Raw genomic sequence first — 15,386 nt, 5'->3', positions numbered from 1 at the left:
ACTATATAAATTCATGACCTCCTGCCCTCAAATGGAACCAATCTGACCTCAAACACAGCTGTAAAACCTAATACATATTTAGATAGCTTCTCCCCGATTTCTCTTCAACAACTGACTTTGCAACCAGCAACACACTGTGACCCCTGGGTCGTTGCGCACACACAGTCACCACTATCAGAGGTGATACATGTGCTGCTAGCTTTATATACTCAGGCTCTCCTTGTATTTGTATGAGGTTTTGATACTGCCACGGTGTGTAACCACTGTTCCTGCCTGCTGTCCTAAAATAAATTCACTATTTGTGTGTGTGTGTATGTGCGCTTGCTGTGCGCATCTGCTACTTTTCAGTTACATTTTTTTGGCTTCCCATTCCTGCTTGGCTCGTGTTTGGGGATTTTAACAGTGTGGTATTATCTCAACTGCTCTGTTACAGCAGCAGGTATGTTATGTGAGTGGAGTCTTTCACCTGACCAGAGGAAGAATTTAAATCTGTCACACTAGTTAAAGTAACTAATACCACCCTGTAAAAATGATCTGTTACAAGTCAAATTCAACACAAATTCCTGCATTTAAAGTGTTACTTAAGTAAAAATATGTGAGTGTAATCAGGAAAAACTACTTGTATATGAACTGCAAAAATAACCCGTGACTGTTGTAGTCTGCTACTGTTTATAATCTCATTAGATGATTCTGACTCATGCATTCATGTAAAAGCAGGATTTTACTGTTGTAGATGGTTGAGGTGGAGCTCATTTTGACTTAGATGATTACCAAAGTAAAGTTGGCGGGGGGCAGTGCTCAGCAGGAGACTAGACCCACTAAGAACTGTGGTGGAGAGGGCCACATTGAACAAACTGAAAGCTATAATGGACAATAGCAGACACCCTCTCCACAGCCTCCTGGAGTGACAGAGGAGCAGCTGCAGCAGTCGGCTCATCTCACTGTGTTGCAGAACAGAGCGTTTCAGGAGATCCTTCGTCCCCACTGCAATAACACTGTTTAACACCTCCTGAATCCAGTCACACACACCTACACACATCACATATTAGCAACAACTGGCGGGACTGTGGAATGGACAATTTTATTTTATTATAGTTTCTATTTATGCATTTATTTTAACTTTATTTTATGTCTGTTTTAATACCACTGTGTTGTTGTTGATGAAGGGAAGTGTGGTTGTTCTTCGTCTTTTATGACCTGCTGGACAGCTGAATTTCCCTTCGGGGATGAATTAAGTTCTTTCTATTCTATTCTAGACGTAGTTTGAGAAGAGAAAAACTCAGATTTGTACTTACATTACCTGAGTAAATGTTTTTAGTTACATTCCACCGCTGGGTACAGTTTATGTTATAATATCTTTATGAAATTGTGAGTATGACTTGACTTGTGACTTGCTTGACTTATAGCAGGAAATCGACTTGGCCGGCTTGATTTTCACCACAGTGACTTGGACTTGGTGACTTGTTATCCAAATTACACATAAGTGTTTTTTTTTCTCTCTTTTTTTGAAAAAATAGGTAAACATTGAAATAACTATAAATATCTAGGCAGGATATTCATTTTGATCGATTGAACTCTGCTTGCTAGAGAGAGTGGCAAGTTATTCCACCTCTGCACATCATTTTTCACTTTGGTAGTTAAAGCAACAAAAGTCGTTAAAATTAGTCAAGCAATCAGTTTCTTTGTGGAGAACAATACAACAGAAGGTTAACACCTTCTGTTTTATTGGTCAATATCAATTTCTTTGTGGAGACCAATACAACAGACGGTTAATACCTTCTGTTTTATTGGTCTTGTAGTGTAAGAGTTAATCCCTAATCAAGTAGAAGTGTTATACCGCATAAGTTGATTATGAAACAAAAGCCACATAACCATCATATAACCATGTTTTATGTATAAGGTCTTATAAAACCGATTGAAATGCATCTATATGTGTTAAAGCACTGTTATACATGTCGAAGTGTTCACAATACAGAGTTATGAGCTGACACTGTATCCACACTAAAGAGCACACATATAACCTATCATGTTCTGTATAATGATAACACACACACACATTCAAATGTTTGTATCACCTGATGCACAGTTAAAGGTTTATATTGCATAAGAGCACAAGGGGCTGCATAAAGAAGGTCCCTAAGATTCACATGTTTTTTTAAAAATAAAGTGAAAGCAAATCTAAAGCTAAGGGTGGAAGATTTGGGACATTCCAGGTTCAAAATGAAAGTGATACACCATTAAAAACGGGCTTGTTCAAGATTGGACAAAAAGAAAAAGGTTGCCACCAATAGCTTTGGATTGGAGTGGGATGGATTAGCAGAAGGAGGTGGAGACTCTACCCAGTCTCCACCAGCATAAAAGCAGATGTGCTGAGAGCTAGTTTTCAGTCCTGCTCCAGGGCTTGACTCATGAGTTGTATGTGTTGAAGCTTGTGAACACATTAAACTCGATTGCATCGGACTCTGCCTGTCTCCAGTGTTTCTGAGGACAAGGTCGGGAGCCTCCAGGCCCAATTCCAGGCACCGATTTTTGCCTCTTCAGTCTCCACAAAGAAATTGATTGCTTGACTGATTGATTGCTCTGATTTGTTTAAACAGAAGGTTAATACCTTCTGTTTTATTGGTCTCCACAAAGAAATTGATTGCTTGACTAATCGTATTTCATAATTTGCCATCCGATAACAATGTGGAATCAAATCTCCAAGGGTAATACTTTCTCTGTTCATTTTCAAACTTTAAATTAAGTTTAAGAGGTGAGTGATTAGAAATAACTATAGGAGAATATTCAACTGATGTTATGGAAAGGAGCAATGTATTGTCTATTTAAAAAAAAAAAAAATCTATCCAGGAATAAGATTCATGTCTTTGCGAAAAGTGTGAGTATTGCCTACCAGTTGGATGAAGAAATGTCCATGGGTCAATGCTGCCACACTGATCCATAAAGGTGGATAGGGCCTGGGACAGCTTGGATGGTGAGACCTTTCTAAAACTGGACCTATCTAGAGTGGGATCCATCACACAGTTAATATTGCCTCCAAATATTAGCCTGTGGGTTTCCAAATTAGGAACTGATGAAATGAGTTTTTTCTTTTTTTTTTTTTTATAAATTCTGCATCATCCCAATTTGGAGCATAGACACTTACAAGGACCACTGGAATATGGTTAAGGCACCCTGTTACTATGATAAGCCGACCATTAGAATCACACACAGTATTGGAATGGGTGAAATTAAGATTCTTATTAATGAGGATAGCTGTACCTCTTGTCTTAGAGTTAAAATTTGAGTGAAAAATGTGCCCTATCCAGGGTGTACTGAGATATTGTTGGTCTACTGTACGCAGATGTGTCTCTTGTAAAAATGAAATATCTGTTTTAAAGTGTTTCAAATGAGAAAAAACCTTTGCACATTTCACCTGACTATGCATACCCCTCACATTCTATGAAATGGAACGTGAGGAACAGAACGTCCAGTTTTCCCTCTATTTGAACCTGAACCATCTGTCATACCAATCTAATATCAATAGAAGTGTATAACAATATTAAAATATGAAAAACAATATTGTGCATGCATGTGGACATGGATAAGTAAGCATAAGAAAAAAAAAAAAAAGGGTCGTCATGCTTCCAGAACGTGCACGTACATACACGCATGAGTACACGTGTACACACACACACACACATACACACAAAGACACATACAGTTACCTTGCTGAGGTGAGTGAGCTTGAGGGCCTAAAGGCAAGACGCAGCCATTATTTCCATGATGATTCAGAGTCAACAAAATTAATGTCTGATGTGGAAATACATATCTAGTCCGTTCCTCCGTGTTGCCTTGTTCAGACCATCAGATTATAAAGATGTTACACTAATAATTGTTAAAATAGTTTTTTTAATAGTTCTGATCAGTATGCAGTTCACGAGTCCCTCAGTCTGTAACGTAAGGTCTCAGTTCATCTTTTCCCAGAGCTTGAAGTCCGTATAACTAAAAATCAATAACACAAAATATAAAAGTCCATAACAGGAAGGAGACATCCTCATCACAAATATGTGTCCCAATATGATATGTCCAAGTTAATCGAAATAAATCAATCAATAAATAGAAATAAAAAATATAGAGCCTATATATAAAGAAAAAAAGTAGAGTGGAAATGCAAAGAAAAACAAAAAAACAATAAATTACAGGTGTTTCAGCATTTGTCCGTGGTCAAAGAAGAGGGAAAAGAGAAAAAGAGTTGAAAGAGAAAAAGGAAATACTCTATGGACCTCACGTGAGCCATACCTGTTGCAGAATAATTATTTAGCCATATTACTGTTGATGAACTTCTCGGCTTCTTCTGGAGTATTGAATTGATGTTTCTGCGTCTTTCACTGTAACTGCCAACACGGCCGGAAAGTGTAGTGTGAACGTGATGCTTTCTTTGTAAAGCTTGGATTTCACCTCATTGAAGGCTGCGCGCTGATTAGCCAGGTTGCGGCTCATGTCTGGAAAAAGATAGATCTTGCGACCTTGATAAAATAGTTGCCCACGTTTCTTCGCCAAGGCCAGCACCTGGTCCCTCCGTTTACAGCGTGTGAAACAAATGACAATGGGTCGAGATCGTTGTCCGTCAGCTGGTTTGGCTCTCCCCACACGATAAGCGGCATCCAGCTCTGGTGGACATATGGATGATTCATCTTGTAATACATCAACAAAGAGTGCTAATGTAAAATCTGTGGTTGAGCGACCTTCACAATCCTCAGGCAAATTAATTAATCTCAAACAATAACGTAGCATGACATTTTCAAAGCCTGTTTTTTGTTTGAGATAAGTGTCATCTGCTTGGAGTTGCTTCACCTGGGTTTCGAGGTTAATCAGCCTGTCGCTGTGGTCAGAAAGAGCCGTTTCCATTGCAATCAAACGCGGTCCAAAATCTTCAACCTTGGCCTTGACTGCATTCAAAGTTTTTTTTAATTGGAGTCAGTGAAGCCTGTATATCAGCAGAGATCGCAGTTTTATTTTTCTCCAGCTCGGCAACCAGCTTGGTGATGGTCAGCACAGCACCTGGTGCAGGTGTGTTGGATCTCGTTTGCACGCCACCTGCGGCGTTGTTCGCAGTTTGTCATTTCTCTGGCTTTTCTGAAGACATTTTAAGTTCTAAACACAGCGTCTAAACACAATGTATATTCAAAACTTTCTCTAACCAATATTCCCCTTAACTTTCTCCTTAAAGTAGTAGTTCAGCAGTCTGGGAAATGTACTTATCCATTTTCTTCATGTCTGTATTTCTCATGTCTATTTGTTTAGTACGGAGCTGGAGTCAAGACGCGGTTAGCCTAGCTTAGCTTAAAGCTTAAAGCTTAAAGACTGTAGGCAGGAGGAAACAGCCAGCGTGGTTCTGTCCAAAGTTCACACTGTTTGCAACCTAACATATAAATTGTGTTGAAAATTCTTCTCTTCATCAAAGAATTACATTTTGGCAGAAGAACTCACCTACAAGCTAACCTAGCAGGTATCACACATCCAGCAAACACAAAGCAACATGATCATTCCTTTGGAGTGTTTGTGTCTACCTGATCAATTTCAGATCAACATTCCCCCTCTTTTAGCTCTGTTTTTGGTCTCCACAAATTCCTGGGAAAATTAGAATAAGCACCCTGCAGTTGTATGCCTCCATGCACCAGTCAAGTTTCTCTCACAGTTTACATCCAATCCATGTCTGTGAAAACATGGATACTTCACAAACAACCCCACCCCGAGCTGTGTCCCCAAAAATCTCATCAGTTCATTGTTGAGTCTAAGTGAGTGGTTGTGCCAAATTTTAAGAAATTCTCTCAAGGCATTCTTGAGATATCATGTTCACAAGAATGAGACAGACAGGGTCACAGTGACCTTGACCTAGGACCATGAAAAACAAATCAGTTCATTGCTGAGTCCAAGTGTACATTTGTGCCAAATTTAAAGAAATTCCCTTGAGGCATTCTTGAGATATTGTGTTCACAAGAATGGAATGAGCGTATGGATGGACAGATGGACGTACGGAAGGCCAGCCGAAAAACATAATACCTTAGGCCATGGCTATCCTTGGCACAGAGGCATAAAAATATCTGCCTTTGTAGCTGCTGAATGCATCCATTACGTTCACCTGCTTGCCTCTAACCAATGACACTGGTCATTTGTGACATATTTTGCCATATTGAATACGATTCTGACTCATTTTGATATTTGTGACATTTCATAGTCACTGGGAAAAGAAGACAGCAGCCAAACACTGGTCATTATGACTTTAGGAGAACATTGTTCTTACACTTTGAGGATGTTGGCAACCAGACGCCCAAAAGCCGCCCCACAGAGCAGCGAGGGGACGAAGAGGCCGCTCGGTACAGACACACCGTAGGTCCAGCAGGCCAACAGGAAGTACAGCAGGAAGAACACTGACAGAGTCACAGGGCTGAAGGTACCTGACAGGAAGAACAAGATGCAGCTGTTCAATATGACCAGTCAGCAAATGTCTTCTACTGCCTACATTCTTAGCACTAGAACAGATGGCAGCATGAGACAATGGAAACATGAGTAATGCTGCATAATAAATTCATTTTTTTTTTTATTATATTCATCAAATTTGTATATTTAACAGGCTTCGCAATTTCACTAAATCTGCACTTTTACAACTTTTTTATTTTACTGTACTTTACTGTTACTGGCAGAAATGGACTTGGCTGTGCCACTAAATGGAGATCTATGTAAAAAGTATGTGAATACAAAGCATGAAGGTGCGATGTACAGATTGCAAGATATGAACTAAAAGCTATTTGATTTTATTCAAGTGTCTTCCTATAGTCATGAAAATACTAATAATCCCAGCAAAACACCATGCTTGGACCCCCAATAAAACTATAAACAAAAAATGCACACAATGAAATATAAACTATGCACCTTAAGTGCAAGAAAATTCAAGGGTGTACTTTTACAAAGGACACGATTTATCTAACAAAGAGCTGTTATGAATGCGTGTTTGTGTGCATGTGCGTCTGTGTGAGTGTGTGTGTGTATGTGTAGGTATGTGTTCATCTCACCATCCTGGTGGAAGAGCTGGTGGATGGCAGCCTCCTGTGGGTTGAAGAACAATGTGGCCATGTCATTGTAGGTCTTGTTGGTGCAGAAGAACTGGCGAATGGTTGAGTTGATATCCTCGCTGCCAGACAGCTGAAAACAAACTCACAAATTAATCCGAGATAATAAACACATGATGCTAAGTGTAGAGAGTCTGGTGAGATGACTGTGGTGTGCTTATACCCAGCAAGGACTCAATGATTCCTCGCCCGTTCCTCTATTGAGCAGCATTTTGGCTGCAAGCATGCTTTAGCAAAATGCTTTGGGGAAGTTTTGTCTTTATCTGTTCATGTTGAAATTAAAAAAAATAAATAAATAAATTTAAAAAAAAAAGATAAAAGTTTATTTTTTTTTTTTTTTCAATGTGTAAAATAAATCTATAGCTCTCACCCAGTAAGGACTCATTGCGTCCTTGTGGTGGTTGAAGTCATAACTTTTTAATGGCTTTGTCTTTTAAGATTATTATTTTTTTTGTTGAAACCCTCATAACCCTTACAGACGGTTTTAAATTCCATCCACTCACCCAGTAAGGACTCATTGAGTCCTTGTGATGGTTGAAGTCATAACTTTTTTTTAATTATTTTTTACTGTTTTTTTTTTCTTTTGTTCGACTTCATAAGTCCGATGTGTTAGAGGGAAACTTCGGAGGGAACCAGCAACTAGATGGTTCGATTAGTCTTTTGCCCCTATACCCAGGTGTTATGTTATTTAACTTCTCTCCCACCATGACTGTTATAATTCAAACAATATAATTAGTGAATTAACCCTTTACAGGCCAGTTTCTGTGATGTACCACTCATTTTTATACAAAGAACAGCCTAAAAATGAAATATTCTCTAGTTTTTCAGAGATTTTTTTTTAAATGATTACAACTGTCTGAGCTCAGGCAATGTTTATGGGGAATATCAGTTTTTATGCATTTTTACTTTTTTTTGTAGTGTTACATTGGAAAAAAAAACAATATACAATATAATATACAATATCAATATCACAAATCACAATTTGCCACAGACACACACACACACATACACATACACAAACACACACAGGCTTGTGTCTGTCAGAGTGAAGCCAATGTTATGCTAATTAATGACCATGTAATTAGGTGACAGCACAGGCACTTCAAGCTCAGTTTGACAAATGACTAATGATAACAGAATAAGCAGGAGGCATTTGACACCACAGCAGCAACACAACCTCACACGTCACACTATCCAGGCACCGCTGTGATAGAAGTTAACCTGCAAGACAGTGGAGCACAAAGGCTCTGGAGAAGAGGCCGAGTTAATGACATGCAGTACGGCCGAGTTAGTGACGTGCAGAGAGGGAGAGAAGGGAGAGAGAGGAGAGAGGGGGGAGAAGAGAGACAGAGACAGAGAGGGGGGACAGGGAGTGCAGTGTGTGCGTGTGTGTGTGTAATTGTGTCGCTAAAAATTGCAAATTATGAGCTGCAGGTTGCTTTAAGGTTACATTTTTTTTTTCTCCATGTCTGTCTGTCTGTCTGTCTGTCTGTCTCTCTCTCTCTCTCTCTCTCTCTCTCTCTGCCTGTCTTTCTCTCTCATACATACACCCACAATGAATATTTGGTATGTATACTCTGACTAGGAGTTAAAAATCAAAAAAAAAAAAAAAAAAAAAAATTATGGTTGTTTTTCAACAACGACAAAAAAAAGTCCTGAAGGGGAACAGTGCCTATTTTTATTGAAAAATAGAAACTGCCCCCAAATATGATAATGCATCAAAATTGGTGTTGTTATTTATCATTCACATATCACAGACTGTGATAAATAAAATAAAAAAATCCATCCAACATTTATTATATAGTTAATCTTAATTCATGTTTTTTTTCCCATTAAAGTAACAGTGACTTCATGTAAATAAAATGGCAAATAAATTGTGAAAATCCTCAAAAGGAATGAATATTTGATATGCATAATCTAAAATGGCCACTATAGCCCGTAGAATGTCGTATCAAGATCAAACCAAAACTGGTGTGTTTGACTTACAAATCACGCATTGACACCCATGACCTAATTCCAACAGGAAGTGAGCTATTTGACCTTTCAAAGTAAGATTTCACCTTAAACGTGGTCTCAAGAAAACACATCTCCTCCTACACCGTTTATTTTATTAGTTTTAAAGATGCGCACATGCCAGCTCAACTGCTACTAAACAGATCTTCTGTATAACTTTATCTCTCTCATCATCACATTATTTTCATGATTGGACCAACAGTTTGGGAATGGGAAGAACTTGTTTGAGGAGTTAAATCTCCACTAAAAGAGGTCTCTCTGTGTTCTGTCTGTCTCTTTCTGCTCTTCTGCCAGGTGCGCTTACTTAATTACCATGGCAACCGCTGTCACACACAAACTCACAGAAACATGATGTCTGTGCGTGTGTCTACATCTTACATTCAGACATGACAGGGGCAGCATCTCCATTTTAACCCTTTAGGTGCCAGAGTTTATTGAGGAAAATATTCCATTTTCATTTCAACATTTCAAAAGGCTGTGGCTTGAAAGTGGTGACAGATAAAGGCATACTGTAAATGAGAAAACTATTCATCATGACCCAAAGTTTGTGATAGGAGTAAATTAACTCATCTAATTTGCATACTGTGGCATCACCAGCAGGCAGCCATATTGGATTTCATAAATCTCAGTCAAAAAACATTTTGAACAGATTTACACAGTAGATTTATTTTGTTTTGTGTTGTTTTTGTCGTCTCTTCCTCAAAATAAAGGAAGAGGAATCTGATGGGAAGAAATTCGCTCATCTAATTTGCATAATGTGACATCACTTGTACATACCTACAGCTACAGAAAGCATTCAAACATCAAAACGTTCAGCTCTGTAAGGATTTTCTGATGTTTGTGGCAATATGTTGCATATTTCTAAATAATTCACAGTGACGACATAAGCTGGGGGCGGAAACGGGCGCGAGTGCGAGGTCCCGCCAAACGCTGCTTGCAGCTTTAATATTATTCTTTGTTTCATCCGCCGCCTCTTTAAACTGGAATTTGACCCCCTGAACATGCTCCAAAACTCACCAAAATTGGCACGCATGTCAGGACTGGTGAAAAATTTTATAAAATGAAAAAATTAGTCTGAAAAGTGCCAAAATGGGCTCTCTAGCGCCACCTAGCAGTCTAGACCACTAAAATGGCCGCTGCAGCCAGTAGGAACGTCGTAGGAAGATCAAACCAAAACAGCCGTGTTCGTCTCATCAAGACCTACAAATGACGCACTCGCACCCATGACCTAAATCCAACAGGAAGTGAGCTATTTCCTTTCAAAGTAAGAGTTTTCCTCAAAAAAAGAAATTCCTTTAAAAATCATCTAGTACTACACCGTTTATCGTATCGGCTTCAAACTCGCACACATTATTGTTCAACGTGTCCTTATCAATTATTGTGCGTAACTTTTTCAATCCTCGAATGGTTTGGATGTAATGGCGTGTTACAGGTGATGTGTTCCCAACCCTCCTGACGATTTGTTGTGCCACCTAGACACACTAAAATGCCCGGTGTGACGGGTAGGAACCACTTAGAAAGACCAAACCAACACCGTCTCGTTCGTCTCATAAAGACCTACAAATGTCGCGCTGCAACCCCTGACCTAACTCCAACAGGAAGTGCGCTGTTGTTGTTTAAATGTAAGATGACGTTTTTCACAAATTCACAGTATGGCACACACAGACAGACACGGACACACAGAGACACACACACTTACACACAGACACACACACAGAGACACACACACACTCCACTCCCTGTTCCCCCTCTCTCTCTCTCTATCTCCCTTCTCTCCCTCTCTGCATGTCGCTAACTCGGCCGTCTATATCTGTCTGTCTGTGTGTGTCATACTTCGACTGTTATTATACACATATGATTAGTGTCACATATGTATACAATCAGATATTAATTCAACATTTGTAGGTCTTAGTATATATTTGTGTCTGTTTGCTGCACTTCGATCCTCACAGCAGCCAGTGCACATCACTCAAGCCTTCACTAGGTCACATGATTTCAAATGAATATGGATGTGTTGTTTGATCATCACACATGTCAAAGTTTCATTAGGTCACATGTTCGCACCATCTACGTGAGCTGGGGGACGACGGCGAGGGGTCGAGGTCCCGCCCAACGCTGCTTCGCAGCTTTAATATTATTTATTATTATTACAATTATTATGTTGATCTGTTCTGTACGGCATCTATTGAACGTCTGTCCATCCTGGAAGAGGGATCCCTCGTCAGTTGCTCTTCCTGAGGTTTCTACCACTTTTTTTCCCCCGTTAAAGGTTTTTTGGGGGGAGTTTTTCCTTATTTGCTGCGAGGGTCCTAAGGACAGAGGGATGTCGTATGCTGTAAAGCCCTGTGAGGCAAACTGTGATTTGTGATATTGGGCTTTATAAATAAAATTGATTGACTGATTGAACTACTGTCACGCACTGTTTAAATGTCTCAGTAAATCTTCAGCAGCTTGGCTTCAACTAGTACAGAATGCTGCTGCTCGTATTTTAACTGGGACAAATTGTAGGTCATATATCACCTCAGTTCTTGCCTTCATCCATTGGTTGCCAGTTAACTTCAGAATTGATTTTAAGATCTTTTTAATAACTTTTAAGCTCAACATGGTTTAGCACTGAGTTACATAGCTGAGCTTCTGACTACCTATGCTCCAAGTCGTGACCTGAGATCCTCCAGCCTACCCTCACTAGTTGTCCCTCGATCCAGGCTGGTGACTACAGGTGACAATGCACATTAATTGACATTTCTGTAAATGTGCCAGTGTTAGCCAGCTGGCTAATTTTCAGCTGCAGTCATTTTGCAAGATGTTTTGAAACCAATAGCCCCTTTTCCACCTCAGGAACTTTCATCAATTACCCGTTATTTTGAAATACTTTGGCACGTTTCCACCGAAATTACCCAGGGAAAAAACTTTCCCACAACCCCAAACTTTCCCTGAAAAAAGTACCTAGTAGGGGGGTAGGACTTTTCAGACTCCCTGGAATTTTTGAGGGGTGGGGCTGTGTGATGGAACACACAGTTGCAGCGTTCCGCACTTCCGTACCGAAACCCGATACTAAATTAGACCCGGGGCTAAATTATCAAAGACCGTAGTATTGATAAGCGCTAACGATGTCGGTTCTCCTCTGCACTCTGTGCCGGCGCTGATCTCCTCCACACACACACACACACACACACACACACACACACACACACACACACACACACACACACGACAGGGTAACCTGTGAACAGCAGTGCGGCTGCGTTGAAACAAAGTGAAGATAAACTCGAGCTGATGGCAGCTACACACATTACTGTAAACATGGGAGTAGTGGACAAGGGGTACGCGTGGGACATGTCGCCCGCACTTCCTGTATCTGTGCCCTCTGTCCCCCGCACTTTTTACAACCGTTCAATTTGTTTTTAACATGTGTCAACGTGTTTTTCCGAGCCGTCTTTAAACACACCATGAGTAGATGGCGCCAGGCAGCATACACATGCTTGTTGTGATCAGAATCAATTGCACAGATGAGACGTGCTGCTGGGCAGTGCTGCTGTATGTTCAGCAAACCAGCCAGCAAGAAGCAAAAAACCTTGCACAGTTTCTTCCAAACAAACCGTGTTGAGTAATGCTGTTGCATGTAGAAAATGTTAGCTAAATGATAACTAATTAATAAATGCCAATATATCAAGTTAAGCTAGTTAACAAGAATACTAATGTTATTGTTAACTATGTTAAATCACTTGCTAGCTAGTTTCATGCTAGGGAATAAACCTACTCTTCCTTAATTTCTGCGCAGAACTTGTGCTCTTTAATCTTTATTGCCACAACAGAAAGAGCAGGGTCAGGGAGGAGACAGTGGACCAGAGGCCAGCAAGGATGATCATACAGGGTCTTCACAGGTGAGAAGAAACTATAACTGGCTGGGAGAAAATATCTATAGCATAAAAGTGAGTTTGCGATTAATTTCCACAGCTATGTCACCACTACTATTGTTAATTCTATTTTAAAATTTTTCTTTGCACATTTATTATCTATATTACTGCAATAGATAGAAGAGGGACAGGGAGAAACCAGGCTGCTATTTGGCACTTAATTATCTGGCTATTTACCCTGTAGATGCTCAAGGGTCATTCTGTGTCAACTCAACCAGAGTTTGGCAGCTAAAACTTTAGATTTTGATAGTATATAAATTTAAAGAACTAAAGTTGGTCCCCAGGTGCTGTACTGTGGATGTTTGTGGTTATGTGGTTCTTTAGCTGCTAAGGACAGGTGCAATTGAACGCAAGAGGATGATAAATCACTCAACAGACCTCTGAACAATTTGTCCCCCTCACTTCTGAAATGATGGCTACGCCCCTGACTGTGAGTGCAATTGACCTATGGCTAAGCCACGCCCCCCTCCACTCACTCGGACAAAATATCAACATTCAGCACTATGGCAGGTGTCACAGTACACGGCATTTCGCAGAAGGGAATTGATAATTTTTGGAAACATAACGATCAGATGTCATTGAGAAGTAACCAAAAGGGCCTAAACTATGCATGGGATATATTAATCATTTTACTGTTGAGAAGGTCAATGAAAAGCTTTCTGTAATGCATTTCAATGGACGTCCAGGCAGAGAATGTCCGAGTATGTGGGAATGGCTATATGCACTGCGATTGGCTCATCGCATTTGAGGGCGGGGCTTAACCATAGGTCATTTAAACCTTGGCAAGTAAGAAGCCAATAATTTATCAATACATGTGTTCAGCAAGCATGAACATGGAAACATGTAGACAGAGAAATTTTAAAAAGCTCCGTCCACAGTCTCTCATCCACCGTCACTAACTTATGTCTTACACAAGGACAGCACGCTAGTTCAGCTGATAGCAAAGTGTCACTAATAAGCTCAAATGACAGCTGTCTGTATGTAGACTAACTTAGTTTGACACTTATCTTAAAATACTTTTAAACTTAGCTGCTGGCTGAGACAAACAGCCCCTACTCACTCTACCAGCACTTACATTACCATGTTACCAGCCAATAAGCTGGCGGAGATAAATATAGGGCACACGTCGAATCATCTATGTTATCAGCCTGAATTGAATACATTTTCTGGAACTTTGAGGTGCGGTGGAAATGCAAACCACACACATTACCAGGAATTATTTCACCCAGGTAAATAAAAGTTCCTGGAAATGTTAGTGGAAAAGGGGCTAATGAAAGGACCAAAATTGTCACAGGACAATTCACAGGACAAAGACAGCATAAACACATAAAGACAGCATTAACTACAGCAATTAGAAATTGTCAAGGTCATGCAGAAGCCATGCAAAGCAACAAGCAACATTAGAGCACCAGTGCAATACTATAACACAAGAACAACAAACAGCATTTTAGCACAAACAGACATGCAAGCAACACAAAGCACCAACACACAGATTAGCATTACAGCAAAGCAGCAATAGGGAGTAAACATAGCCCTAATGCCTGATTTATACTTTGGTGATCTGTACCTTTTGTGTTTTATTTCCTTTTTTTCCTTTTTTTTTTAAATACAGTATTGTTTTATTGTCTAATTTTCATGCACTTTGTGAAGCACTTTGTAAATTTCTTTAGATAAGTGCTATACAAAAATATTATTATTATCAGGGCTCAACAATAACGATTGCCCAATTGCCTGGGGCAAGTAAAACTCAAGGTCAGGCATGTAAACTAACTGAAGTCACAGGCACACGTTGTGTATCAATGTCCTGCCCACAGCTCCCATTGATATTATTTTGTGTGACAGATGCTTCATATAATAAAAGAACAATATACTATTTATGGTGTTATGTCATTGTGTCATTTCTGTCTCTACATGGTCACACATTACCAATTCTCCTCTGCTCTCTGTATGGCGCACGGCGCAGAAAGAGCCCTTCTGGTAGCCTAGCAGTAGATACACAGAAACATCCCAGCAGGCTGTGCATTGCAAGCATACAAAAAAGTTTCACGCATGTGAAAATTATTTTTCATGCGTGTGCTTCACCTCCGCTGCTACAACTCCATCCTAGGGGAAACACTGTTGTGTGCGTTTTGTGCAACAGGTGGGTGTGGTAGTCTACTGGTAGAGTAGAGAGAAAGCTAAGTAGCACTGAAGTAGAGTAGAGCAGGGCAGAGAGATGGAAGCAAAATATATTAAACCCGGTGTTAATACAGCAGAACTGGAGAGAGGGGTGAAAAATAAATAGAGGTGGGCATGGGCGTAAAATTATAGACGGAGAATGACTGACAAATTTTTCACTTTAAGCCCT

General features: G+C 39.9%; 1 protein-coding gene across 3 annotated transcripts in view; it reads right to left on the bottom strand.

Moving 5' to 3' along the window:
* Nucleotides 1-15,386, bottom strand: part of clcn6 (chloride channel 6) — a 122,732-nt gene that overhangs the window by 64,449 nt on the left and 42,897 nt on the right. For all 3 annotated transcript variants that reach the window (XM_049581656.1, XM_049581657.1, XM_049581655.1), the window contains exons 14-15: nt 7,053-7,182; nt 6,284-6,437 (exon numbers count right to left, since the gene is read on the bottom strand). In XM_049581656.1, coding sequence (XP_049437613.1) covers nt 6,284-6,437; nt 7,053-7,182 — 284 coding nt within the window. The remainder of the gene's footprint in view (nt 1-6,283; nt 6,438-7,052; nt 7,183-15,386) is intronic.

Source organism: Epinephelus fuscoguttatus, linkage group LG7 (genome assembly GCF_011397635.1).
Source record: "Epinephelus fuscoguttatus linkage group LG7, E.fuscoguttatus.final_Chr_v1".
NCBI lineage: Eukaryota > Metazoa > Chordata > Actinopteri > Perciformes > Serranidae > Epinephelus > Epinephelus fuscoguttatus.
The sequence above is the reverse complement of the archived record's forward strand: the minus strand, read 5'-3'. Positions and strand labels throughout refer to the sequence as shown.